The following is a 25363-nucleotide window of genomic DNA, read 5'->3' as shown; positions in this document are numbered from 1 at the left end:
CCCAACAAAGAGGGCCCAAGTCTCTGGCTTGATAAATAATGAACAATCGCACTTATCGTTACTGAGTTTGATGTTCAATCTTTGCACTGATGCACAATATGTTTAAGGTGAATAGCCCTCCCGGACCTTTTACGGCTATCATTCTCAAGTTAGCGATGAACAAATATCAACAATCACACATGACAAGAGCTAGCATGGATGTGCAACTGTCGGTCCCCGTACCTGTTCATTCAAACGCCTCCATGGTCAGAGTGGACCTCAAGCTCATGTGTACGGTGTACCGGTTCCCGCCATCGCACTCGTGCCACGGTCAAAAGATAACACGGTAATCTCAAAGCACTGGCACATGCAACACAGGTCCCCCGCACCAACCGACCCGTGCCCCATTGGCAGATGGAGGAATCTTCTTCGGTTGAGACGTTGCTTTCCCCTCCACTGCTCAACCTCCATATTATCCCTGCACCAAGGGTTATTAACCAGCCGTGCTGCTGCTAGAAACCTTTTTGACACATGCGATGTGTAGCCACTACCGCCGCCACCGATTTTAAATTAAAAGCCATTACGCTTTCCTACACCACACGGCTCACTCTCTCTCTCTCACTCACTCACTCACTCACACACAGCAGGTTCAGCTCACAGCTCCAGGCACACCCACAGCTCACCGGAGCAGGGGAGAGAGCAGAGCAGAGCGCGGTCGTGACCACTGATCAGCCATGAGCAAGGAGGGCAAGCACCACCGCCACGAGCACCACCTGCGGCGCTGCTGCGGGTGCATGGCGTCGTGCCTCCTGGCGCTGGTCCTCATCGTGGCCTTCGTCGCGCTCGTCGTCTACCTCGCGCTCCGCCCCTCCAAGCCGTCCTTCTACCTGCAGGACCTGCAGCTCCGCCGCCCCATCACCGTGGGCGACCCGTCCCTTTCGGCGTCGGCGCAGGTGACGCTGGCCTCCCGCAACCCCAACGACCACGTCGGCGTCCTCTACCGCCGCCTCGACGTCTTCGTCACCTACCGCGACGAGCCCGTCACGGTCCCCGTCTCGCTGCCGCCGCAGTACCAGGGCCACCGCGACGTCACCGTCTGGTCGCCGGTCCTGTCGGCCCAGTCCGTGCCCGTCGCCGGGTACGTCGCCGACGCCATGAAGCAGGACGTCGCCGCCGGGTTCGTCGCGCTGCAGGTCAAGGTCGACGGCCGCATCAAGTGGAAGGTCGGAAGCTGGGTGTCCGGGAGCTACCACCTCTTCGTCAGCTGCCCCGCCGTGCTCTCCGCGGGCTTCCCCGGCTTCGGCGGCGGCGCCAATGCCACGCTGTCGGCGCTCAAGTTCGCGCAGCCCACGGGATGCAGCGTCGAGGTGTAGGCCGGTTGGCCGGTGAATGTAGTAGCGCGCGGGTACTCTGGCAAAGCGGTAATTAGTTTTCTTCGGGATACATCGTTAATTATTACGCTGTTAATTTTGTTCATGTAATCATGTCTCATTTTCAGATCTTGTGGGAGAATAAATTTATGTAATATACATGTGGAGCCGTTCCAGAACTTGAACTCAAATTGTACACTGAGAGAGTCATTATGATTTGTTTCTGTAATTTATCCTCAAATTAGAAACTCTAAGTTCAGGACAAATTATAAATCTCTAGCTACCGTTTAGAGATCGATGCTGTACGTTGCTACTAAAATGAAGCCAACAATGGGGTCTGATCTACGCATCGTAGTACACTCACACGAGAGGGGGAAGAAATGAAATGAAATGAAATGAAACTACCGAACTGCTGCTGCGCATGAAGATGTTGGTTGTGTTAAAACGTTAGTGCCATTAGGCGACGCGTCACATCGTTCCATAGCGCAGCTATAGCTTGTGAGATCATACAGGCATGGCGCCGGTGTGAGACAGTGACAGCTCGCCAGCCACTCGTCGATATGTCAGTTAGTGGCCGCTTAACTGAGCAGCAAAATTAGATAGACTGATCAGTTAGCAGTGTCACACGTGCGTGCGTGCTTGGACTAAAGAATTACGTGCAAGAACATCAGGGCTCATATGATTCGATTACGCACCTCATCTGGAAGAATGTGCAGTGCACCTAACAGTTTTCATGATTTAACTGAACTACTCATGAGCATTACTAAGATTTATCAGAAAACAAAATCACGGAGATGGAGGGCACCGATAGAAACTGCAACACTGAGTCTGAGGTGCCAATGAAAAAGGGCATTGTACTGCAGGAACCATGGCATTTCAACGTTCATAATTTCGAATTTCTTGCACGTCATCATGCTCCATCTCGATTTTCTTCAGCGCTATTGGCCGCCCCTGACGCTTTTCCACAAGCCTGCTTCAGCGTGCTGGGTCCAGCCCGTTTACCGTTAGTGGGCTGCTAGCTCGGGCAGCAGCAGCATCACACACAGATACAAGATACACACTACATTTGTCATTTGTGAGTCAGGCCTAGCATAATGCCGCCACCCGCCAGGTTAACTACACAGCTGTGAAATGAAATTCCCCTAGAAAGGAAAGCTATGAAACGAAATACAACAAACAGGACTACGCCTTGGCATTAAAAAAAAAAACAGGACTACACCTTGAATTGTCCGTTGTTTTTCTCGAATACAAGAATCCTAATTCTTGATATTTGGAATGGAGGTGAACGTACGTCACTATGCACACCACATTTGCGTACACACTAGCTGCCCATTGTTTTACTGAATAGAAGAGGGGCATTTGTGCTCTTGCCCCGGTCTTAAAGTGTAATTGTGATTTTACCTTTATTTTTCAATTTTATGATTTTACCCTTGATTATTAACAAGTCAAAATGATTTTGCCCCTAGTCAACGCTCAAAATAGGAGCAAATACACAAAGACCAAGGGAAAAATTATAATAACTTTATGAATAGTTGAGGGTAATCCCGAGGCTTTCGCGGCGGTTAGTTGCACCTCCCTTTCGAAGAAAGCAGAATTGCTGGGCTCGTGTTTGAAAACCATACAAACCTAGAGGCCCGCTAGGGGGTTCGCTGAGGGTGCGGCCGCATATGATGGGCTTCCAGCAGTTCGGAGCCAATAGCCAATCCAAAATCCAGACGTGTTCATGCAATGCAATCATGCAGGCCTAGGCCTTCTACATGCCAGCAGGTTTCCATAACTTTGCTAATGCGCCGAGCTGCCGGCACGCCCAGGATCTATGTAGTGGAGGACTGATGGACTATGTATAGTACAATACTACCAGTACGTAGCTTTTAATATATCGGCGTGGTAGTGGTGTTGCTTGATATCCGTCTTTTCTGCCTTGTTACAAACCTGTGAATGAACGAACATCCGTCCCATGAAGCATGCAAATGGAGTACAATCTGGCACCGTACGCTCTATCTCAACTACAATCTAGCACCGTACGCTCTATGTCAACTAATTTTAATTTTTGATGCACAATATACGGTAGAAGAGAAAAACACGAACTACTTACTCCCTCCATTCCAAATTACTATTTATTTTTTATATACATAATTTTGTTATGCACCTAGATATATATTATGTTTAGATACATAGCAAAAATTATGCATTTTTATGTAATGGGCAGCCTTGCATTAAGACAACAGGTCATTACATAATGAAGCATGAAGAAGCTTCGGGGCATCATGAAACCAAATTGAATCAGAACACTGACCAGCTGATCTAGCTAGGACATGAGCTACCACATTACAACATCTACTGACATGGATGAAGGACAAATCTTCTGAAGAAGTTCTTGCCTCCTGCTTGATGCCTTGAATGATTAAGGCCATGAGAGAGCGATCCTTGCCATTTGATTGAAGTTTTTGGACTACAGAGTGGCAATCAGAGGCTATTATCATCTTTGTTAAAAGGAAGATTTGAGGCAAAGCGGACTGCATGTCTGAGAGCTATTGTCTCCGCTACTTCTGGTTTAGTGACCCAGCTAATGCTTTGCTTGCAAGCAGCTAGGAAGCTACCATTGTGGTCTTTGATCACTACACCAATCCCTATTCGATTTGATTCTGCAAACAAAGTAGCATCAACGTTCATCTTCACCCATCCTTCCGGCGGTGGAGCCCATCATCTAGGACCAGTAGGGTCACACCTTTCGGAATCAATGGTTTTGTAAAGATGCAGCAGAACCATTTCAACATAAGCTTGAATTTTCTGTACAATGCAGTGAGGATGCAACTGGCACTGACCATTTCAAACCTCATTTCTAGCCTCCCAAATATGCCATAGGGTAACTGTTAAGATTGTGGAGATTTCATCAAATAATCAAATAACCACTGCTTTGCGGACGAGAAATTTTGCAGGTGCCTTGTTAAGCCATATTCTTTCTTCAGCTCTCTCCAAATTTCAACAACATATTGACAAGTTAGAAATGTATGTTCTAGTGTTTCTTCCCTTCCACAGTAATAACAGACATCTGGTGCTGGGACATGTCTCATTTTCAGTTCTTGGCCTTCCACAGTAATAACAGACATCAGGTGCTGGGACATGTCTCCTTTTCAGTTCTTGGCTTGTTGGCAGACAATTGTGTGCTAGCCTCCACAAAACAATTTTCATTTTCGGTGGTGCCTTGATTGCCCAGAGCTCCTTCCATTCTTTGGCCATACTTGTTTGGTTTGGTGTTGTACCTCTCCCATTGGCACTTTCACACCAGCAGAATGACTCCGTTCTAGCCATAAGATATGCAAACTTTACTGTGTAGATTCCTGATTTTGTATGAGACCAAGACACAAAGTCCTGAATTCGATTCATGCTTAGAGGTATTTTCAAAACAAGCTCTGTATCTGCAGCACTGAAGCAAGCCCGTACCAGTTCCTCATTCCAGCAACCAGAAGTCACATTAATTAAAAACTCACCATTAAGTTCATCTGGTAGCAGGATTGTTTGGCGTATTTGGTGGGTGGATGAACCAGGGACCCATCGGTCCCGGGTCAAACTGATTTGTTCCCCATTGCCCACTCGCCAGATAATACCATGGTTCAAGAGCTGCTTGCCATGCTTCAAACTGCGCCAGGTGTACAAGCACCTGCAAGTTGGTTTAGACTCCATGAAAGAATTATTTGGATAGTACCTACCTTTAAGCACTCTTGCACACAACGATTCAGTACGAGCAGTTGCGAGTTGGTTTAGACTCCATGAAAGAATTATTTGGATAGTACCTACCTTTAAGCACTCTTGCACACAACGATTCAGGGTTAGTTGCTAATCTCCAGCATTGTCGGCCTAACATTGCTTGATTAAATAACTCCATATTCCTGATGCCCATCCCCCCCCCCCCCCCCCCCCCCCCCCCCCAAAGCCTTTGGTGTTGTCAGCCAGTCCCAGGAACGCCTATGCATCTTCTTTTTGCCATTTTCGTAGCCCTACCAGTGATTAGAAGTTGTTAACCTCATCTCGTCACATAGCCCAGCAGGTAGCTGGAAGCAACTCATAACATATGTAGGAATAGCTTGAGCCACTCCTTTTAGCATAACCTCCTTCCCAGCTCTAGACATTGGTTTATCACTCTAGCCTTGTACTCTTTTCCACATCTTCTCAGAGGTGAACTTGGAAAAACTCATTCTGGATTGTCCCACATAGGTCGGCATGCCAATGTATGTGTCATGTAGTGTAACCTTATGTACATCCAAGGAGTCCATAACTCTTTGCTTGATAACCTGGGGGCAGTTATTACCAAAAAATAATGATGATTTATGCAAATTAATCTTTTGGCCAGATCCCTCATTGTATGTTTGTAAGACCATTTTAAGTGTGCTGATGCTTCTCATATAGGCTCTTGTGAAGAAAATATTGTCATCAGCAAAAAGAAGATGTGAGATGGCTGGGCCTGTTGCTCCATTTCTCACCACCTTCATCCGACCTACTTGTTTCTCTTTCTTAAGTGAACTGGAAAGGCCCTTTGCACAAAGTAAGAATAAGTATGGGCTGATCATATCAGCTTGCCTCAAACCACGGGTTGGAATAAAAGGTTCAGATAACTCCCCATTCACTTTAACTGCATATCGAGCAGAGGAAACACAACGCATAACACGATTGATCCAACTTGGGGCAAAACCAAGCTTCTAAAAAATACCCTGTAGGTAGTCCCATTTCACTCTATCATATGCTTTCATCATGTCAATTTTGAGGGCAAAAATTGGAGTCTTAGCTCGCTGCCTCCTGATCGTGTGCATACACTTATAGGCTATAAGTACATTGTCGGTGATTAACCTCCTAGGGACAAAGTCACTTTGTTCGTCTGATATAATATTTGGTAAGATAATCTTCAATATATTTGCCAACACTTTGAAAGCTATTTTGTAGAGAACATTACACAAGCTGATTGGCTAAAAATTTGTCAAATGCTCTAGTCTTGAAAGTTTGGGGATAAGAACAATTATAGTATCACATAAACCTTCTGGAATATCTTCTCCTAACAAAAAGCTTCTTACTACACAGCATATGTCCTCCTATAAGAGGTCCCAATGTCGTTGATAAAATAGAGCCGGGAACCCATCCGGACCTGGTGCTTTTGTTGGATCCATTTTGAAAAGAGCTATCTTTATTTCTTCATTTGAGTAAGGTTTAGAAAGATTATCATTTGTGCTAGGATCGATACGCACTGAGATTGTCTCAAGCACTAACTCAGCTCTATCATGTGGTTCTGTAGAGAACAAATTTTTATAAAAGACCTAGTCATACTTAGAATCTCAGCTTGATCTTCACACCTGCTCCCATCTGATTTCAACGGATATTTAATCTTATTTATTCTCCTCCTAGCTGTCGCACTTGCCTGAAAGAATGCGGTATTTCGATCACCTTCTTGAAGCCAATCTACTCTAGAATGTTGCTGAGTCATTATTTCTTTCCTTTCAAATAGTTCACAGAGCTTTCCTTCAATATCTTTTTCCTCTTGAGAATAAGTCCTTGTGGTAGTCAGTCTCAGTCTCGACAAACGTCGTCCAAGTTTCTTGATTTCTCTACGGACAGAGCCCAAAGATTGCTGACTTCATAATTTTAAAGATCTAGCTATTCTATCCAGGTTCTCCCAAGTTGTTTGTAGATTTCTTGGGCCAACTAAACCTTCAGCCCAAAGTTTTTGCACTGTCTCTGTATAATCAGCAGCTTTGCCCCATACCTCATCATATCTGAAAGTTTGAGTCATCGGTTTATTATATTCTTGCTTGTGGCCATGCTTCGCAAGTGACAACATTACTACAAAGTGATCTGAGGAGGTTGTGATAATATTCCCAACTAGGATATTATCAAAAAGCTGAACAAATTGTCCATTTACTACAACCCGGTCAAGATGAACTCGAACATTGCACTCCCCATTTTGCCTGTTGTTCCATGTTAATTTTGGGCTTGTAAAATCCAAGTCCATAAGATGACAATCCTCCAAGCAATCGCGGAATAATTGCATCTGTGCTTCACCCCTATCATAAACCCATGGACCAGCCCACTCAGCTTTGAGGAAATGAAGCCGATTCCAAAAAACATGTCAGAGCTCTATCCTTGGCTTGCCATAGACAAAAGTGGCTCGCCAAGTGACACCTGACTCCTCGGTAATATGAACATTTATAAAGTTACAACACAGAGATTTTAAGTTTACACAGATACTGGAAGGCTAAAAAGGTGCAAGGCCCCCACTTCTACCCTCACTACTAACAGCAATACAACCATTATATCCTAAAGACCACATAAAACCCTTCACCCTGTCATCCCTCATTTTTGTTTCCGATAAGAATAGGAGGGAGGGACGGTATTGCTTCACTAGCTAGTGAAGCTCACCAACTGTCAAGTCCCACCTCAGACCTTGACAGTTCCAACTTAGGAGATTCATGGCTCATGGCCGGGCTGGTTGCCAGCCACCGCCGATATGATAGGATTTGTGAGTAGCTCTTTCTTCATCTTCTTGGCATTCTCATCTCTATGCTCTTCCAGAACAATTTCTGCTTGTGGTGCCTCTTCTTTAGTTGGGGCCTTCCAGCCACTTTTGCCGCAATCAGCGCCATTGCATCATGATGAGTTCCCTCATCCATTAGCACATCTTTGTTCTCAAAGAGAGGACGAGCATTCTTAGTCTGCTTGCGTTTCTTCCCCTCCCCCTTTGTTTGGGATGGAAACAGCTCCTTCCCAGCTTTACCCAACTTATCACCTTCGATTTTCTTTCTCACGCGCCTTGGCCTCTTCAAAGGTGAGATAGCCTCATCATCCTTACCATTCTGGTGTGTTCCTCCACCCTTTGATGAAATACCCTCCTTGCCCCGATTGTCATTGCTGCAAGGGGTTGTGCAATTGTCGAAAGAGCCATGGTGCTCACTTGTGTTGAACTGCATCCTGCAGAAGAGGACTGTTTTTCTCCCACCCCCTTCTTCTTGTTGTCATCAGGAGCAGTCAAGTCCTTCTCGTAGGGCAGTAGTTCTGCCTCATCTTGCTCTGCCGGCGTCGGACACTCTAGGGATGAGTGACCAATGATCCCACAAGAGTAGCAGTAGTTGGGGATTTTCTCATAGCGTACATCATACCACTCTTGGGTTTGCCTCTTAGCAGAAAAGATTGACACAGAACGACGGATGGGTTTGATACATCGATCATCACCCTAGCCCGAAGATACAGTCCCCATGCCCTATCCTGGGCATCAACTTCCACCTTTACATCCATGACAACCTTCCCTGCTAATTCCATCCCCCACTTCTTGTTCATGAGACCAAAGGGGAGATTGTAGATCCTTATCCACACAGCCATCTTGTCGAACTTGACATCTGTTGGCCTTAGGTTTGGATCAAATTTCTGAATCAGAACAACCTTGTTGCGTACATTCCATGGTGAACCATCAAGGATTCGATCCAGATCCTGTTTAGAACCGAAATCTGCAATGAAAATGTTCTCCCCCATAGATTTTGCTTTTAATCCCTTTGGATTTCCCCATGCTGGACGCAGAGCTGCCATGATTGTTTGGATGCGAAGAACACTAGACGATAGGACCCTACCAATGATTGCAAGATTCGAAGTCGCCAGACTCTCCACTGAATCATCATCAACAGCTAGTGTGTCATTTTCCTCAGCAGTGAGATTGAGTCTTCCCAGCATTTCTGCTACATTAGCCCCAAATCCAGAGGCGCCATGGACCTCCATAGGTGCAGCAGCACAGAAACACCTCCTCCCACCACGAGACAAGAAGAAATCGATCTCCCCTAGGCAAATCCCGTAGATCAACTCCCTAATCCCCTACCTCCCTCACAGACGCAGGCCGAGGATGGGCAGCGAAGCAAGGTTCGCCCCTTGGTCGTCCCGAACCCATGGTGAGAGGAGTGAGAGGGAAACAAGGAATCGGGGATACAGTGGCAGGAGGAGAATCAGATAAAAAAGTGCAATTCGAGAGAGACTCAAATGCACAGATGGATCCTAGACCCTAGATTTGCCCATCGCCGGGGAGGCCGTAGCGGCAGAACTCAAGCGGCCAGGAAGAGTCGACAGTGTTACAATTTACAAAGTAATTATGCATCTATAAAAATCAAAACAAATAGTAATTTAGGACGGAGGGATAAAACAGATGGCATGGATTTTCCCTCCCTCAGGTTTAACCGTCGGAGTATATTGGAGATCATATTTTTCATGGCCAGACTAAAGACTTGTTTAGATTGAGATCTGGCAGGCACCTTGCCGACCAGGCATGTAGCGATCTCGCTCAGCCTCAGGCGATGCTCGGGAATGCTGCCTGCACTAGGCAGCTCCTGCCAGGAACAAAACGAACAAGCTAAATGGAGCATTGACCAGTGGCATTCTCTAACCCTTCACGCATTATTGACTTATTGCATATCAAGTTGTATGGTTATTAGCTAGGGGCTAGGCTTGAATGGGTGGGGTTTTCCACGTACTGCAGCCAGTCAACACAATTTGAATACCACCTTTGATCGAAAATATAAATCCAATTAGCATTGTCGTTGGTCAAATTCTATTTTTGTTTGTTTTGACTGTTAACATTTGAAAAATCATATAGAGCGACCGGATAAAACTGCATGTATGTAGAGTGTGGAGACTGCAAGACGTACAGTATCACGATTTATCTGAAGATATTCATAGCATTCAGTACTGAGATTGATCAGAAAGCAGAACCATGGAGGCACCGCCAAAAACTGCAACACTGAGGACAGGGTGGCGTGGCGACACATCAGCCAATAGTACCAATGCAAAAGGACATTGTCCTACAGGCCTGAGACCACCATGACATTGTTCAACGTATTTAATTCGAATTTCTTGCTTTTTGTTTTGAGGAAAACGGATTTCTTGCTAGTCATGCACTTATGCTCCATCTCAGTTTTCTTTAGCTCAACGTGCTGGGTCCAGCCCATTTACCATTAGTGGGCTGGTAGCTCGGGACGCATCACACAGATCATTCAGCAGGTGTGAGATAATAATATAGTACGCCACGGTAATTGCATATTTGGGACTCCAATCGTCGCGCTTCGCAGTTTTGGGACTCCAAACGTCGACTTCGTAAAAATAGGTCTCCAAATGTTGGACTCTTGATTTTCTTGACATTATGTGTATTTTCTTTCTTTTCTTGCACATATACATGTATTTGGCACCGTACGTACCTGGCCCTGGTTGCTGTTTGATCGCTGGCCTTTGGCGTGCTGGTATTGCCCTAATCCTTCGTCTGTTGGTATTGCCGCCGTCCACCACCGCGACATTTCTCCCCACCGTGATCCCGACGCCGTGGTCGCAGCCATGGAGATCCAGCCTCCCAACACCAAGGAACAGCCTGCCCACGCCACGGCCATGGAGGGTCAGGCTCCCGACGCCACGGCCATGGAGGGCCAGCCTCCCGACGCCATGGTCGGCCCTTCGCTTCCCCTGGCCGTGGCCACCGAAGGCCAGGTAGCGGCTGTAGAGCGGCTGGCCACGCGCGCCCGAGATGACCTGGCCACGATGGACGCCCCAAACCTGGACGCAATGGACGCCCGAGGCCTACCCGCGCCGATTGCTCAAGGCTTGGCAGCGGCCGTTGACGACGTGGCCATGCCCGAGGGCTCCATGGATGGTGAAGCTCCACCGCCGGCCATTGCTATCGCCTTAGCAAGGTCTTGGCTGCCCACTGCTCCTCGTCCGGTAACAGAGTACAATCTTCCTGTACTTGATGTGCACAGGTGATGCCCTTAATTATTTCTATTTTTGTTCCTGTAGAGTACTAGAGTAATGTTATTAAAAAAATGATTGTGCTTGTTTAGGTCCACACTAGAGCCTATGGAAAATATGCCAAGAGTTGATTGGGATAGCTTACAGATAGTGGAGACACATGATGACGAAGGTCGAATTGCACTTTTGAGTGAAAATCAGATGTGTGAACTTTTAGGTTTGAGAGAAGACGAGACACACGCTGGGGAAGGCCAAATGAATGAACATGGTGTTGATAATGAGCAAGGTGTTGATAATGATGGTGCTGCCATTCCTACTAGTGATGCCGTACCAAGTGAGATGGTCATTTCATATGATAAGAACAACCCCCCAATGGATATTGGTACAATCTACCCAACAATGGAGGAGTTCAAGATGGCAGTGCGACAATTTGCTATCAATAATGAGTTTGATTTAGGAACAGAGAAGTCATGTAAGACGAGATATATGTGTTATTGTAGGTCCGGTAATGATTGCCCTTGGAGAATAAATGGCACCAAACATAAAGGCCAAAGCACTGTAGAGGTGAATAAATTGATTTGTTTTTCTTTATTTCTAATATTTCTATAAATTAATATGAATCTCATTCATTTTTATGTTTTGCAGGTGACAGTTTTGGTTGATCACCATACATGTGTTTCTACCATGAGGACGAAAACTACAACTCCGTCTCAAAAGTAGGTAGCTAGTAAGGCTGTGAGTATCCTTAGAGATAATCCAAATATTGGTGCTAAGGAATTGTAAAAGAAGTTGCAGAAAGAACACAAGGTCACAATTGCATATGATACTGTATGGCGGGGTAGAGAAAAAGCTCTTACCGAGGTTTATGGCAAATGGGAAGAGTGCTTTGAGGAGTTGTTCAGGTGGAAGGCCGAGGTGTTGAAGTGGTGCCCTGGGAGTGTTGTGGAGATTGAGGTACTTGAAGTGGATGGTAAAATATATTTCCATCATTTTTTCTGTACTCTTAAACCATGCATTGATGGTTTCTTAGAAGGTTGTAGGCCTCATTTGAGCATAGATGCTACAACACTTAATGGAAGGTGGAATGGCCAGTTAGCCGCAGCTGTAGGAGTTGATGGTCACAATTGGATGTATCCACTTGCGTATGGCTTCATAGCTTCTGAAACAGAAGACAACTGGACTTGGTTCATACAACAATTAAAGAAGGCAATAGGTGATCGTCCACTCCTTGCTGTTTCTTCAGATGCTTGTAAGGGCTTAGAGAATGCAGTGAAGAATGTTTTCCCAAATGCAAAGCATAGAGAATGCTTCTATCATCTTATGAAAAATTTTCAGAAAAGGTTTAGAGGGTTTGGCCAGATATACCCTGCAGCAAGGGCTTACAGAGAAGACATATTCTATTACCATATGGCATCAATTGTTAGTGAATCAGCAGAAGCAGTGAAATGGTTACAAACCCATCATAACCTATTATGGTATAGGTGTGCATTTAATCCAGAAATTAAATGTGACTACATCACTAGTAATATTGCTGAGTCGCTCAATAATTGGATACGCAACCATAAAGACTTACCTGTTGCTGACCTTGCTGATAAGATTAGAGAAATGATCATGCAATTATTGTACAAGAGAAGAAATATTGCATACAGCCTACCGGAAGGCAGGATACTTCCAGCTATTATGGTTCAACTGAAGGCAAATAGTAGAGGTTTGGGGCACTTGAAAATTGTACCAGGTTGTAACTGGAGTGCAGAGGTCTAGGACCATAGCAGTAGAGTTGAGAGGCATATTGTGAAGTTAAATCAAAGGACTTGTACTTGTCTTGAATGGCAGCACACTGGTAAGCCATGTCAACATGTATTGGCCTTTGTAACCAGGCAGCGGGGAGTTGACCTTGAACAATTTGTGCATGAGTACTACTCGGTGAATAGGTTCAGGGCTGCTTATGGTAGAGAGATTGAGCCACTAACAGACAGAACGCAATGGCCACAAGTGGAACTACCATTTGTTGTTGGTGCACCTTTACCGAAAGGTGAAGCAGGAAGACGAAGGAAACTTAGACTAAAAGGATGTCTAGAAGGTGGTCACAAGAAGAAAGGTGCCAAAGATGGTAAAGGTCCCACCGAAGCTGAAGGTGTCATTGGAGGTGACAATGCTACTGCTCCAACCAATGCAAAGGGAAAGAAAATGATTAGAGGACCTATGACTTGCAAGAGATGCGGTGAAAAAGGTCACAGGCAAGCTAGTTCCAAGTGCCCACTCAATGGGACGGCAAAAAAGAGGCAAGTATTGATTTTCCTTTATCTAAAATTGAGGTAACATGTCATTATAAATGTATTTATTTTACTTGAAGGAAGCAGAGACAACCTAGTAAGAATGTTACAAAAGCTGCGCCACAAGAACTTAGCACCCCGCAAAGGCCAACTAGAGAAGAAATACCACTGGATAGTACAGGAAGGGTCACTAGAAGGTAAGGAAAATTAACACATTAACCATGCAATAAATTTTATCATACATCTAATTGTCGTACCATACTTCTGTGTAGCCAGCTTGCGTTCCTATTAGGAGAGGGCAGCTCTTCACAAACTGACACCACTAGTCCTGTGAGGATGCCTACTGCATCTGCACCAAAAAAGATGACACCAAAGAAAAGGCTACATATTGGATGAATAATTTTATCTGTGATGCGATGTATCCAGAATTTTTATTTGATATGTGATGGAACTCGTTTAGAATAAAATTATAGTTTTGTGAGATAAACTTGTTTAGGCTAAATTCATGGATTTGTGAGATGAACTCATGTGAGCTTAATGTGTGATATATATGCCCAGAATTTTTATCTATTACATGTTACTGTATATAGTGCTCATTTGTGTGAATTTTTATTTATTTTTGTGCGAATTTTTATCTATTATATGTGCCAGCCAACGTGGCTAGGTATGCCGGCGGCGACCAGCACGCCCAGCCAAGCGAGCGGCCAGCACACCAAAGGCCAGCGATCAAACAGCGAACAAGGCCAGGTACGTACGGTGCCAAATACATGTATATGTGTAAGAAAAGAAAGAAAATACACATAATGTCAAGAAAATCAAGAGTCCAACGTTTGGAGGCCTATTTTTACGAAGTCGACGTTTGGAGTCCCAAAACTGCGAAGCGCGACGATTGGAGTCCCAAATATGCAATTTTCTGGCCATGGTAACCTTCCTCTCAAAAAAAATAGTAAGCCACGGTATGGCCAAAATACAAACAAAACAGGACTAAATATTGAATTCTGCCTATTATTTTCCCGAGTACAAGAATCCTAATTCTCTACTATGTTGTCAAATTTTCTATAAAAATCTTCAAAAAATAACTATAGAAAAAATGCAATGTTAACAAGGTATAACATAGCACACGAATTCACTGCCCATCTACGGAGTTATATTTAATTATTTTTAAAACAATTTAACATTGCACCAGCCGGGAATCGAACCCGGGTCTGTACCGTGGCAGGGTACTATTCTACCACTAGACCACTGGTGCTTTGCGTTTCTCGTTGTAAATAAAGTTATTAATTCGCATAATTAATAATGAATCACCTGAGATACAGGCCTTCAGTGAGCAATATCTGCTTGTGCTTATCGAGGTCTTAGCGTTGCAGGATGAATAGCTTGAAGCCTTTGTTGTTCGATGGCAAGGAGAGCTTTAATGATCAAGTATGGATGAAGAAACCGGAGTTGTCTGCAGCAAATGAGCTCTATACAGCTATCGCTACGCCTTTGTGTGGTTGGTTTAAATATGTTGAAGCTAGCCAATCCAGATGTGTGTGTTTAAGCAGGCCTGGCCTTCTACATGCCAGGGGCTACCAATAATATAAGTTAATAACTTTGCTAATGCGCCGAGCCTGTCGGCACGCAGGCCTCGCGAAATCAAGATTCATGGGTATATGCTGCCCTGCTGGATCTACGTAATGGAGGACTATGTATATACAATATACTGGCAGTATCGCTTTTTATATATCGGTATGGTAGTGGTGTTGCTTGATATTCGTGTCTTTTCTACCTTGTTTCAAACCTGTGTATGAACACCCGTCCCATGAAGCATGCAGATAGAGTACAACCTGGCACCGCATATGTCAACTCATTTTAATTTTTGATGCACAATATACGGCAGCAGAAGGAAAACAGACGAACCTTATTAGTACCTTAATAAAAAGATACCATGCATTTTCCTCCCTTAGGTTGGAGTATATTGGAGATTATATGTTTCGTGGCTAAAGACTAAAGGGAGCATTTGGCCAGTGGTATTATTCTCTAACCCTCCACACCCATTATTATCTTATTGCATACCAAGTTGTATCACCAACGTGTGGTTTGGGAGTATTCCCTCCGTTCCAAATTGTAAATCGTTTTGAATTTTTTAGATACATAGATTTTGCTATGTATCTAGATTTAATATATATCTTGATGCATAAAAAACTATATATTTAGAAAAATTACAACAACCTACGGTTTACAAACTTATGTCTTGTTGCTACAAACGTGTGCCTCGATGGATTTATATCTGAGATAACCAACCAAGCCCTTTGCCCCGTTAAACGACCAACGCTAATTCCTTCGTCACGGCCACACCAATCGTTTGTCCCATTCATCAACATACTATATCTTCTGTTCACATGAATGGATGCAATTTGCATCACATCAAACATATATATACTCGCAAAATTGGCCTATAAATACAACCCCACCACCTCAAGAGAACCATCCCAACACACACGAGCTCATACTACTCACAAGCTTAGCTAAAGCTAGCAGCTTATATAGCACACACCTGAAGCTACATCTAGCTAGCTGATAGCAATGGCCCCATCCAAGCTTGCCCTCTTCCTTGCCCTGTCCGTCCTCGCCTTAGCGCGGTGGCCGTCCACGGCTGCACGCCGTACTGCCCTACCCTACCGGTGATCCCCACACAGTGGCGTAGTTAGAATTTTATCTAAGGGTACGCCGCGATAATTTTTTCATATATAATTCGGTTCAGTCAATATATAAACGGTGTATATAATCTGGTAAACAATTTAAAAATTTATAAAAATAACATACCAAATCTTAAATATATCGTCCAAAAGTTTCCTAAAGTATAATACAAATCGTCCAAAATATGCATAAAAAGGTTACACACCTTTATAAAAGTTGCAACAGGAGCTGCGCAAGGAGATGAAGCAGCATCAGCCGCCTTCTTTGCTACATGTTTTTGGAAAAAAAGATGCAATGTCTCCGTTCCTCTTCATAATTCAACAATTCTACAAACAAAAAAATTGCATGCATCATTATTTAATTTAATTACAAGAGTATTAATGGAGAAGAACGCATCAAGCAACACGAGAATACTTCTTACTGTACCTGCGCTGAAAGTTCTGCAAGTCTGCAAAAGGAACTGAGGAAAAGGATTATAGATGAATGGGGCAACCGGCGTGCCTGCTGAGTCCTGCACGTGGTGATGGCCGGACCACTCGGCGCTTGCCGGCGGGTGCCTCTGGGCTGCTGGGCAGTGGACAGGCGGCGGCGGATGGCGGATGGTCGGAGGTGTGGCCACGCGAAGGCACTGGACGACGGCGACGCGTGGCACCAAACGTCGCGAGACGAGGGCACGAGGCGGTGGCGGTGACGGAAGGGTTTGATGTTTTTTTATTTTTACTTGTGGGCTGATGGACTGTATCTATTGCTCTACTGGGCCAAAACACAGGGTATGCCGCGGCCCACCCGGCATACCCTGTAGCTACTACGCTCCTGTCCCCACACCACCGTCTAGCGGCGGATCGTGCCCGATCAACGTGCTGAAGCTAGAGGTGTGCGCTAATGTGCTGAACTTGCTGAAGCTCAACATCCCCATCTTGGGTAACGACCGGTGCTGCCCGTTGCTACATGGCCTTGTCGACCAGACGCCGCCGTCTGCCTCTGCACCGCCATCAAGGCCAAAATACTCGGTATCAAGCTCAACGTGCCCATCGACTTGCGCCTCCTCCTCAACCACTGTGGCAAGGTCTGCCCCGCATACTTCACCTGCCCCCTCTAAGTAACCAGTTGATGAAACGCTCCACGCTTCCACGCATCATCTGATACGATCTTGTGCACCTAGTTGTCAGTCTATGTGTTGTTCTGCATCTGTGTTCTTTTTCTCTTCGGGTTCGAGCGATCTCAGGGGAGCTCGCAAATTGCTGTCCTTGTTGCTGCAAACATGTGTCTGTAACTTCATATATACGTGAAATAAAAGTTTATACGAGTTGTGTCAACTTGAGCTGTGATATTGTTTACACCTGAACTCCTTTTTCAATTTCGACCATGAAGAATGATCGGCATGCTGCATTTGCGATGAAGGATCATGTGGGCTCCAAACTGCCAATTGGCAATGCAAACATAGCTTGGCATGAATACGGAGGCGCTGAATAATTGATACAAACTAGTCACGCCCTTGACATATTAAAGCAAAATTTCATCTTGCTAATGCAATGCATAAAACGAGAAGAAACTTGTAAATCCTTGCAACTGCAATAAATTATAATAATGTGAGTGAATTTACAAATTCGAATGAAATGCTTGGTAACTTGATGGTTAATGAGGCATACATCGTCCATTTTCCCTAGTTTTTATCTCAACTCTTTCCTGGGGCACTACTTCATTGGGGTTACTCGATTAGGTTCGCTTACATCCGAGTGGTATACATGACCCTAGAAAACACCAATGATGTAACATTAACATAATTATGAGGGGTTTTGAAAAGGGAAATCCTCTACACAACTCTTCTGGCTAACATAGATGTTCTTCGCAATAAAATAAAATAAAATAGATGTGGCTTTAACATGACTATACCTAAACCCATTTGTGGACTGTTTACACCATATGCGGTTCATAGGCAACCGCACATGATTTACACCGTACCAATGATGCAACATTTATGTTAGTATATTTTTACTCATTCAACTGGACGTCAGTTATGAAATCATGTCTAGCAATATATCCAGTTATAAGATGATGGCCAAGGAATTAAACTTGAAATTTTACTGAAAATGGCGCCTATAAACGTGTATATCTGAATCACAGAACAAAATATACGCCTCTAGCACCTAGCTGTGGCATAATGCTGGACCACACGCAACGGTTTTGAAGTTTATATTTAGAGTATATGCGATATGAATATAGTTACCATGTCATTGTCAACATCAACTCTTTAACAAGGAAGTCCAGATCATCATGTTGGAGTACTATTTTGAGATATCACAAGGCTAAGACAAAAGAATCATACATGTTGAGTACTTAATAATAGCAGTAGAAACCATATATTTCTAAATTTGTGTATACAATAAAATAATTAAGATAGAATGCGTGAGGTACTAACTCTGAGCCAATAATGAACCGGCCTACTAGCCAGTTGGCGGTATGAATGTTGTTGAACTTATCACATCAAGGTTCAAATAAACTGTAGTGCCCAATTTACTGAATCCCAAATCTTTGTCAATCTTCCAAATGTTGGCTCATGTCCAGGAGAGAATGCAAGTTCTTGTTTGTATCATTGCTTTAGCATTTGGTTTAAATGGATCTTGCTCAATTCAGCATACATTTGTTAGGGGCAAGCCCCTTGCTCCTATCCCTTTCAGAAAAATAGCAACCAAACCTGTCTTCTGTTGTTTGTGTTGATGATGAATTTTGAATCAAAGATGTTTTTTTTTAAACATAGAATGAGAAGAAATTTTTGGTTTAGCTAAAGCCCAAAAGATCCAAAAACAAAATGTCGGAACTAGTAAAGCTACGTGAGCCTTTCTTGCAAATATATGGTTAAAAAAACTGCAAAAAAAAGCAGTGAAGTTTTTTTATGAATTATATTGCACAGTAATTCTAGACCTGTACTCGGCGTGTTTTAATCAAAGATGATTGCAAAACAGTTGTGTTTGTGTTGATGATGAATTTTGAATCAAAAAGATGTTTTTTAACCATAAACATAAACCAAATTTAGGTTTAACGAAAGCCCAAAAGATCCAAAACAGATTGCCGGAACTAGTCAAAAGTCACAACAAAGTAAAGCTACGTGAGCCCTTACTGCAAAATGGTTAAAAAAAACTGCAAAAGTAAGCAGTTAAGTTTTTTTTTTAAAAAAACTTATGAGTTATATTGCACAGAAATTCTAGACCTTTACTCGGCGTGTTTTAATCATAGATGATTGGAAAGTAGCAAAATAGTTTGCAAAAACAAACTATAGAGTAGTAGGAGTGTTATGTGGAAATATATGAACGTATACACGGTGTCACACAGCTACACCACATGTGCGAGGTACGTACTGCCTGATTGCCCATCAAGCAAAGAGGTCAAAATGCTCTAGGCTCTCGTAGAATAATCTCCTTACATGTATATTCGTCAACAATGAGATTTTTACTCGTCGTTGGATGGGCCAGACGTGCGTGTGCACGAGTAGAGCTAGCTAGCTACCCTACACCGGCGACATGCATGGCCGATTTGCAAGACTTGACACGTCGACTATTATTGATCGATCAACGATCATCAGCCAAAAAAAAAAATTGAAAGTAGCAACCCAAGGTTAACAAAAAGAAAATGCATATTGTATTGTGGATATTACAATCTCAAAGTCTAATCTAGCACTACTATACATGAATCTAGAAAAGTCAAAATGACCTACAATTTGGAACGGATGGAGTCGAAGAGGGAGCCACATATACTTATCACAATTTATTTTTCGCGTGGCTTTGAGTGAAATTGGGACTTTTTTTAAAGCTAAACTGGGAGCTTACCTACCCACCTGGGCACCCACTAGATAACGATGATATATACGGTGCCCAGATAACGATGATATATACTACAGATAGCTACAAAATGATGCGACTGGAATTTTGGAAAAAACTCACTAGCTGCTTCTATATATAATATACTAAGTTTCTGTGGCGCGCAATACATTTTGTGAATGGATTTCTTGACCTCCCAACTCCCACGAATGATCATTTAGTTTTTAGATTTGTTATTATTAAGAGGTCTTTTGCTTTCAAAACTCTGGTTCGTATTCGTGTAGCATTTGGCTAATTCTGGATTAATTCCTTCTCAGTGACGAGGATGAAATCAGAACTCTCATATATAATGCTGCCATGACCATATATACCGTGGAGCTTTTATATATATCAACATGGTGTGGGTGTTGCTCGTTTAACATCTCTTTTCTTCCTTTGTTTCAACCTGTGAATGAAACCTCTGTCGGGGATAGATCTCTAGTACCCACAAGGAAGAAAGAAGATGGACTCCTACTAGAATTTCTCTGTAATCCTACTAGGACTCATGGTCATACTATGTAATTCTACTAGGACTCCTTCTTATAACCGACTAGTAATCCCACCCCCTGGAGTATATAAAGGAGGGCAGATGCTCCCTAGATCGGTAGGCGAAGACCTCATAGAACCACGACAGAGGACCAAATCCTCAACACCAAATAACACCCAAGCGCAAGGCGCAATATACAACACCCCAAACAGGACGTAGGTATTACGCTATTCTGACGGCCCGAACCTGTATAAATCGGTATCTTGTGTCCTTGCTTTTACCTTTGAGTTCCAGGTCCGACGATTCCCCATCAACCAATCTACTACCTCGGGATACCCCTCGGTAGGTTGCCAGGTATAAAACACCGACATCTGGCGGGTAGGGGTGATCGTCGAGATCATCGGGCGAGCTTGAAGAATCTCATCATCAAAATCAATCTACTCGACAAGAAGCGAGTCGTCGAGTCGGAGTTCCGAGCAGACAAATCTATGCCAAGATAGAATCGATGTGCTCCACATTCCAGTCGAAGACCGAGTCAGTTTCCGCCGCAGGCTGCTGCATACGGCTCGTCGATCAAGGCAGAGGCAAATCAGATTCGAGTTGGGAGATCAGGTAGACTAAGGGACCCATGCCATAATTTCCAAGATGATAAAGACCTGTTACAGTCATGCGCGGATTGAGCAAATAATTAGCTTCGACTACTCTCCGTGAAAAGCAATTTTGAGGGATTTATGCTAGAAGCACATGGAAGGCTACCACAAGACCAAAAAAGTCATAGCCTAACGTACATAGAAGATGTACGTGAGCACTGCTACCCGACGTCCGGCCGCATCAAGTTGCCGACGACTACTTTGACTACCTGTCTCGACTAGAAAACTAGTCGAGGATGGTCTACTTCGACTACTCGTCTCGACTAGAAAACTAGTCGAGGGCGGGTTCGGCGTGATCAACAACTAGTTAGAATCGACTCCGATTAGTTAGCTTTATCAACAATCGACACGGCTTCGTCGACAATCATTCACGAATCAAGCTAAGTCACTTTTTTTAATTATTTTATATAATTTTTCTTGGCTTGTTTTCTGCATGCAGGGCAACGCGCCGAGTACTTATTTATGTACGCCTCTCGACGGTAATTACCCTCCAGAGCTACACTTCGCCAACTATTCTTGAGGCATGTTGACCGACAGCCATAGGCTTGGTACACCGAATTACGGAGGCTATCACCACGGGTTTGGTGCACTGAGTTTTGGAAGCTCCGCCACAGGCTTGGTACACCAAATTAGGAGGCTCTACCATGAAGTTTGGTGGACTGAGTGCTGGAGACTCGAAGCGGCTACACCCTAAGGAGGCGCAAATCCTATGCGCGGCAACACGCGCTCTCCTTGCCAAAAAGGCAGAAAAGTCTCAATGACTACTTTACATGCAATCGCGCAATCTTTTTGTCACAATGCCGACTAATTATTTTAAATGTCTTCTCTTAGCGGTCGCCAATATCCTTAAGCAGAACACACCTCAATTCATGAAAGTCTCGGATCTTTTGTCATGCCTAAATGCAAAGATCTCCGTAGCAGCATTGCCAGTACGCGTACATGAGACAAAGATCTCACACGCAATGGCAATGACTAAATAGGGATTGAGAGCCTAAATGTAATAGGCTAACTACTCGGGAAAAATATGGTCGAAATAAGAGCATGACACACAACATTTACATTTTCAGTAGTTCCAAATTCTACAAATATGCTACATAATATATGCATCTCTTTTTGCAGGTCAAGTTTCAGCGACGACTCTCCAGGATGCTCAGCGTACCTCCAATGGCTCCGCTAGCTCCCAAGCTCGGGGGCTAAGCACCAATTACTACTCGAAATATTTCCAATGGCTAAGGTAGCTTCCAAGCTTGGGTGCTAAGCGTCAAATAACTACTTGATGTGGCTTCTACGGCCCACCTGGCGCATAAGCTTGGGGTCTGGATGCCACAAAACTACTCAAAAGATGACTAACGTGAAGACTAAATACCCTCGGATTGATTATTTAATCATTCCAAGGCTCGGGGGCTGATAAGCTACACCCAACAGTTGATTTTTTTCAAGATGAAGGAAGAAGATTCAAGATTTTATTGACCCTCAGCCTGATTCTTCTATTTAACTTATGGCTCAGGGCCTACTCCATATGGACCGCGACTTCTGCCACCCTCCATATCACATTCGAAAGATGAAGATTACAAAATCATGACAACAAAGGGCTTGAGCACACCATAGCCTTATAACAGCTTTGAGGAACTTTGAAGATTCAGTCAGATAAAGTACTTAAAGAGCATCAAAACTACTTGGCGAGGATCTGAAAAGTACTCGAAGGCTGCTACATTCGACTATGAAGCGCTCGGAGGCTTGTCGGGGATAGATCCCCAGTACCCGTAAGGAAGGAAAAAGACGGACTCCTATTAGGATTCTTATGCAATCCTACTAGGACTCATACCATGTAATTCTACTAGGACTCCTCCTTGTAACTGACTAGTAATTCCACCCCTGGAGTATATAAAGGAGGGTAGGGGTCCCTAGATCGGTAGGTGAAACCTCATAAAACCACAATAGAGGACCAAATCCTCAACACCAAACAACACCCAAGCGCAGGACGCAATATACAACACCCCAAATAGGATGTAGGGTACTACGTTACTCTGGCGGTCCGAACCTGTTTAAATCCGTGTCTTGTGTCCTCGCTTTTACCTTTAAGTTTCACATCCGACGATTCCCCACCAACCAATCTACTACCTCAGGATACCCCTCAGTAGGTTGCTGGGTATAAAACACCCACACTCCCATCCCATAAATCAGAGCATCTCTCGACGTTTTGTTGTTTATTATAAAGAAAAACCTTGTTTTATGAGGTTGTCGCTAGAGGTGTTAAATAATGGAGACCAATAAACCACGAACCTTGACACTAAAAATGAGAAACCCATCTAGCATTGTTGCTGGTCAAACCTTTTGTTTAACTTCTAAAAATTCACATACTCACTCCATCCACAAATATAATTACCTGTGGGATTTTTAGGACAGTTCAAGCATGGGGCAAAGGGTGCATGTACCCCTTATCCAAGCACCAATATAACAACAATGCAATTATAAATCACGCCTTAGGCAATCAATGCCATAAACGACAGCATTAGATCTTTCCTATTATGATAAATTAGGTTAGAAGACTTATATTTGAGGGCAAATTTTGAACCCCAAAAGTTGTTACATTTGTGGATGGTGGGAATAGGGTGACAAGATAATTTTTTTTCTAAATTATAATCTTGTTATGAAAAATGCTTTCATATGGGACAGATAAAAGTTAATGTTGCACTGGACTTGTTTTTATTTTTTATTTTTGTGATGACTGGACTTGTCTTTGGGATTCAGAGGAGTGTCGGCACGTTAATGAACATAGTGAAACGAAAACGACCAAGGCTCATTCCTTCGCGGGCCACATGAATCCTTTGTCCCTTCTTTCATCCCCAGCCAGCTACTACCTTACATATTTTCACACGGATGCAACTTGCAGGACCAGAAGCCACGTAGGGTTTGACAGAGACCAGCCCACAGCCCACAGCCCACGGCCTACAGGCATCACGTCCATCACGTACTCGCCCAATCAGCTTATAAATACCACCCGAAGCACCACTTCAAGATAACCATCCCACACACACAAGCCAATACTACTCACAAGAGCTAGCTATAGCTAGAGAAGCTCATAGCACACTTGAAAAGCTATAGCTAGCTGAGATAGCAATGGCGCCATCCAAGCTTGCCCTCTTTCTCGCCCTGTCCGTCCTCGCCTTCGCGGCGGCCGTTCACGGCTGCACGCCGTACTGCCCTACCCCGCCGGTGGTCCCCACCCCGCCGGTCGTGCCGACGCCGTCCGGCGGTGGATCCTGCCCGATCAACGCGCTCAAGCTGCAGGTGTGCGCGAACGTGCTGAACCTACTGAAGCTCAACATCCCCGGCCTGGGGAACGACCAGTGCTGCCCGCTGCTGCAGGGGCTCGTCGACCTCGACGCCGCCGTCTGCCTCTGCACCGCCATCAAGGCCAACATCCTCGGCATCAACCTCAACGTGCCCATCGACCTGCGCCTCCTCCTCAACCACTGTGGCAAGGTCTGCCCCGCAGACTTCACCTGCCCCCTCTAAGTAACCACTGCCTTGCTGCGATCTTGTGCACCTATGTTATTATAGTCTATGTGTTGGTCTATATCTGAATGCACGTATGTGTTCTCTTCACTTCGGTGTCCGGGTGATGGATCGGGAGAGCTTTTGCCATGTAAAATATTGTTCTATTTCATCATACAAACATTTGTGTCTGTAACTTCATATATACGTGAATAAAAGTTCATACAAGTTGTGTCAACTTGAGCTGTGATATGGCATATATGGACGATATTGTTTACACCTCAATTCTTTTTTTCATTTTTGTCCATGAAGAATATTTGTGATGAATTAATGGATCGTGAGTATGTGCCAAACCGACAACCGGCAAACAGAGCTTGGCACGAACTATATTAGTCTATCATCACTGAAGAAAACGGTTCTAGTGCCGGTTGGGAACCCTTTAGTACCGGTTTCGCAACCGGTACTGTCAATTCGGTATTAGAGGGGGTCCTTTAGTACCGGTTCAAATAATCGGTACTAAAGGGTATTAAAAAATAAAAAAACTAAAATTCCCGCCCGGCCCCGACCCCCTTGCACCACCGCTGCCCCCTTCCGCCGCCCGTCGCCGCCGCCCTCTACCCCGCCGCCCGCCGCCCTCCTCCGCTCGCCACCTGCTCACCCTCCGTCGCCCCGCCGCCCTCCTCCGCTCCTGCTGCCACCTGGCCACCCCGCCCCTCCGCCCACCTGCCTTCGCTAGCCGCGCGCCCGGCCCCACCGCCCCGCATCTGCCTCCACCCCTCCGCCCGCCGCCCCTCCGCGCTCCGCCCCGCCGTCGCCG

The 25363-nt window shown here is 44.5% G+C and overlaps 2 protein-coding genes, 1 non-coding gene and 1 pseudogene across 3 annotated transcripts; 3 read left to right on the top strand and 1 right to left on the bottom strand.

The window, feature by feature from the left end:
• The first annotated feature begins 486 nt into the window (after positions 1 to 486).
• LOC117833293 (NDR1/HIN1-like protein 1) lies at positions 487 to 1534 on the top strand. Its single transcript, XM_034712764.2, has one exon. It carries the CDS (start codon positions 714 to 716, stop codon positions 1350 to 1352), a length of 639 nt encoding a protein of 212 aa, XP_034568655.1. The 5' UTR covers positions 487 to 713; the 3' UTR covers positions 1353 to 1534.
• Positions 1535 to 14556: 13022 nt separating this feature from the next.
• TRNAG-GCC (transfer RNA glycine (anticodon GCC)) lies at positions 14557 to 14627 on the bottom strand. The gene has a single exon. It is a non-coding gene; the product is annotated as a tRNA-Gly (tRNA).
• A 1316-nt stretch (positions 14628 to 15943) lies between these two features.
• LOC117836192 (cortical cell-delineating protein-like) lies at positions 15944 to 17295 on the top strand (annotated as a pseudogene).
• Positions 17296 to 24052: 6757 nt separating this feature from the next.
• Positions 24053 to 24784, top strand: LOC117844075 (cortical cell-delineating protein). Its single transcript, XM_034724853.2, has one exon. The coding sequence runs from the start codon at positions 24169 to 24171 to the stop codon at positions 24565 to 24567; it is 399 nt and encodes a 132-aa protein (XP_034580744.1). The 5' UTR covers positions 24053 to 24168; the 3' UTR covers positions 24568 to 24784.
• Positions 24785 to 25363: the final 579 nt, after the last annotated feature.

Source organism: Setaria viridis, chromosome 1 (genome assembly GCF_005286985.2).
Source record: "Setaria viridis chromosome 1, Setaria_viridis_v4.0, whole genome shotgun sequence".
NCBI lineage: Eukaryota > Viridiplantae > Streptophyta > Magnoliopsida > Poales > Poaceae > Setaria > Setaria viridis.
The sequence above is the reverse complement of the archived record's forward strand: the minus strand, read 5'-3'. Positions and strand labels throughout refer to the sequence as shown.

What these genes read in the sequence shown, in the direction of transcription:
- LOC117844075 (XM_034724853.2), top strand. Translation starts at nt 24,169, where the DNA reads ATGGCGCCATCCAAGCTTGCCCTCTTTCTCGCCCTGTCCGTCCTCGCC.
- LOC117833293 (XM_034712764.2), top strand. Translation starts at nt 714, where the DNA reads ATGAGCAAGGAGGGCAAGCACCACCGCCACGAGCACCACCTGCGGCGC.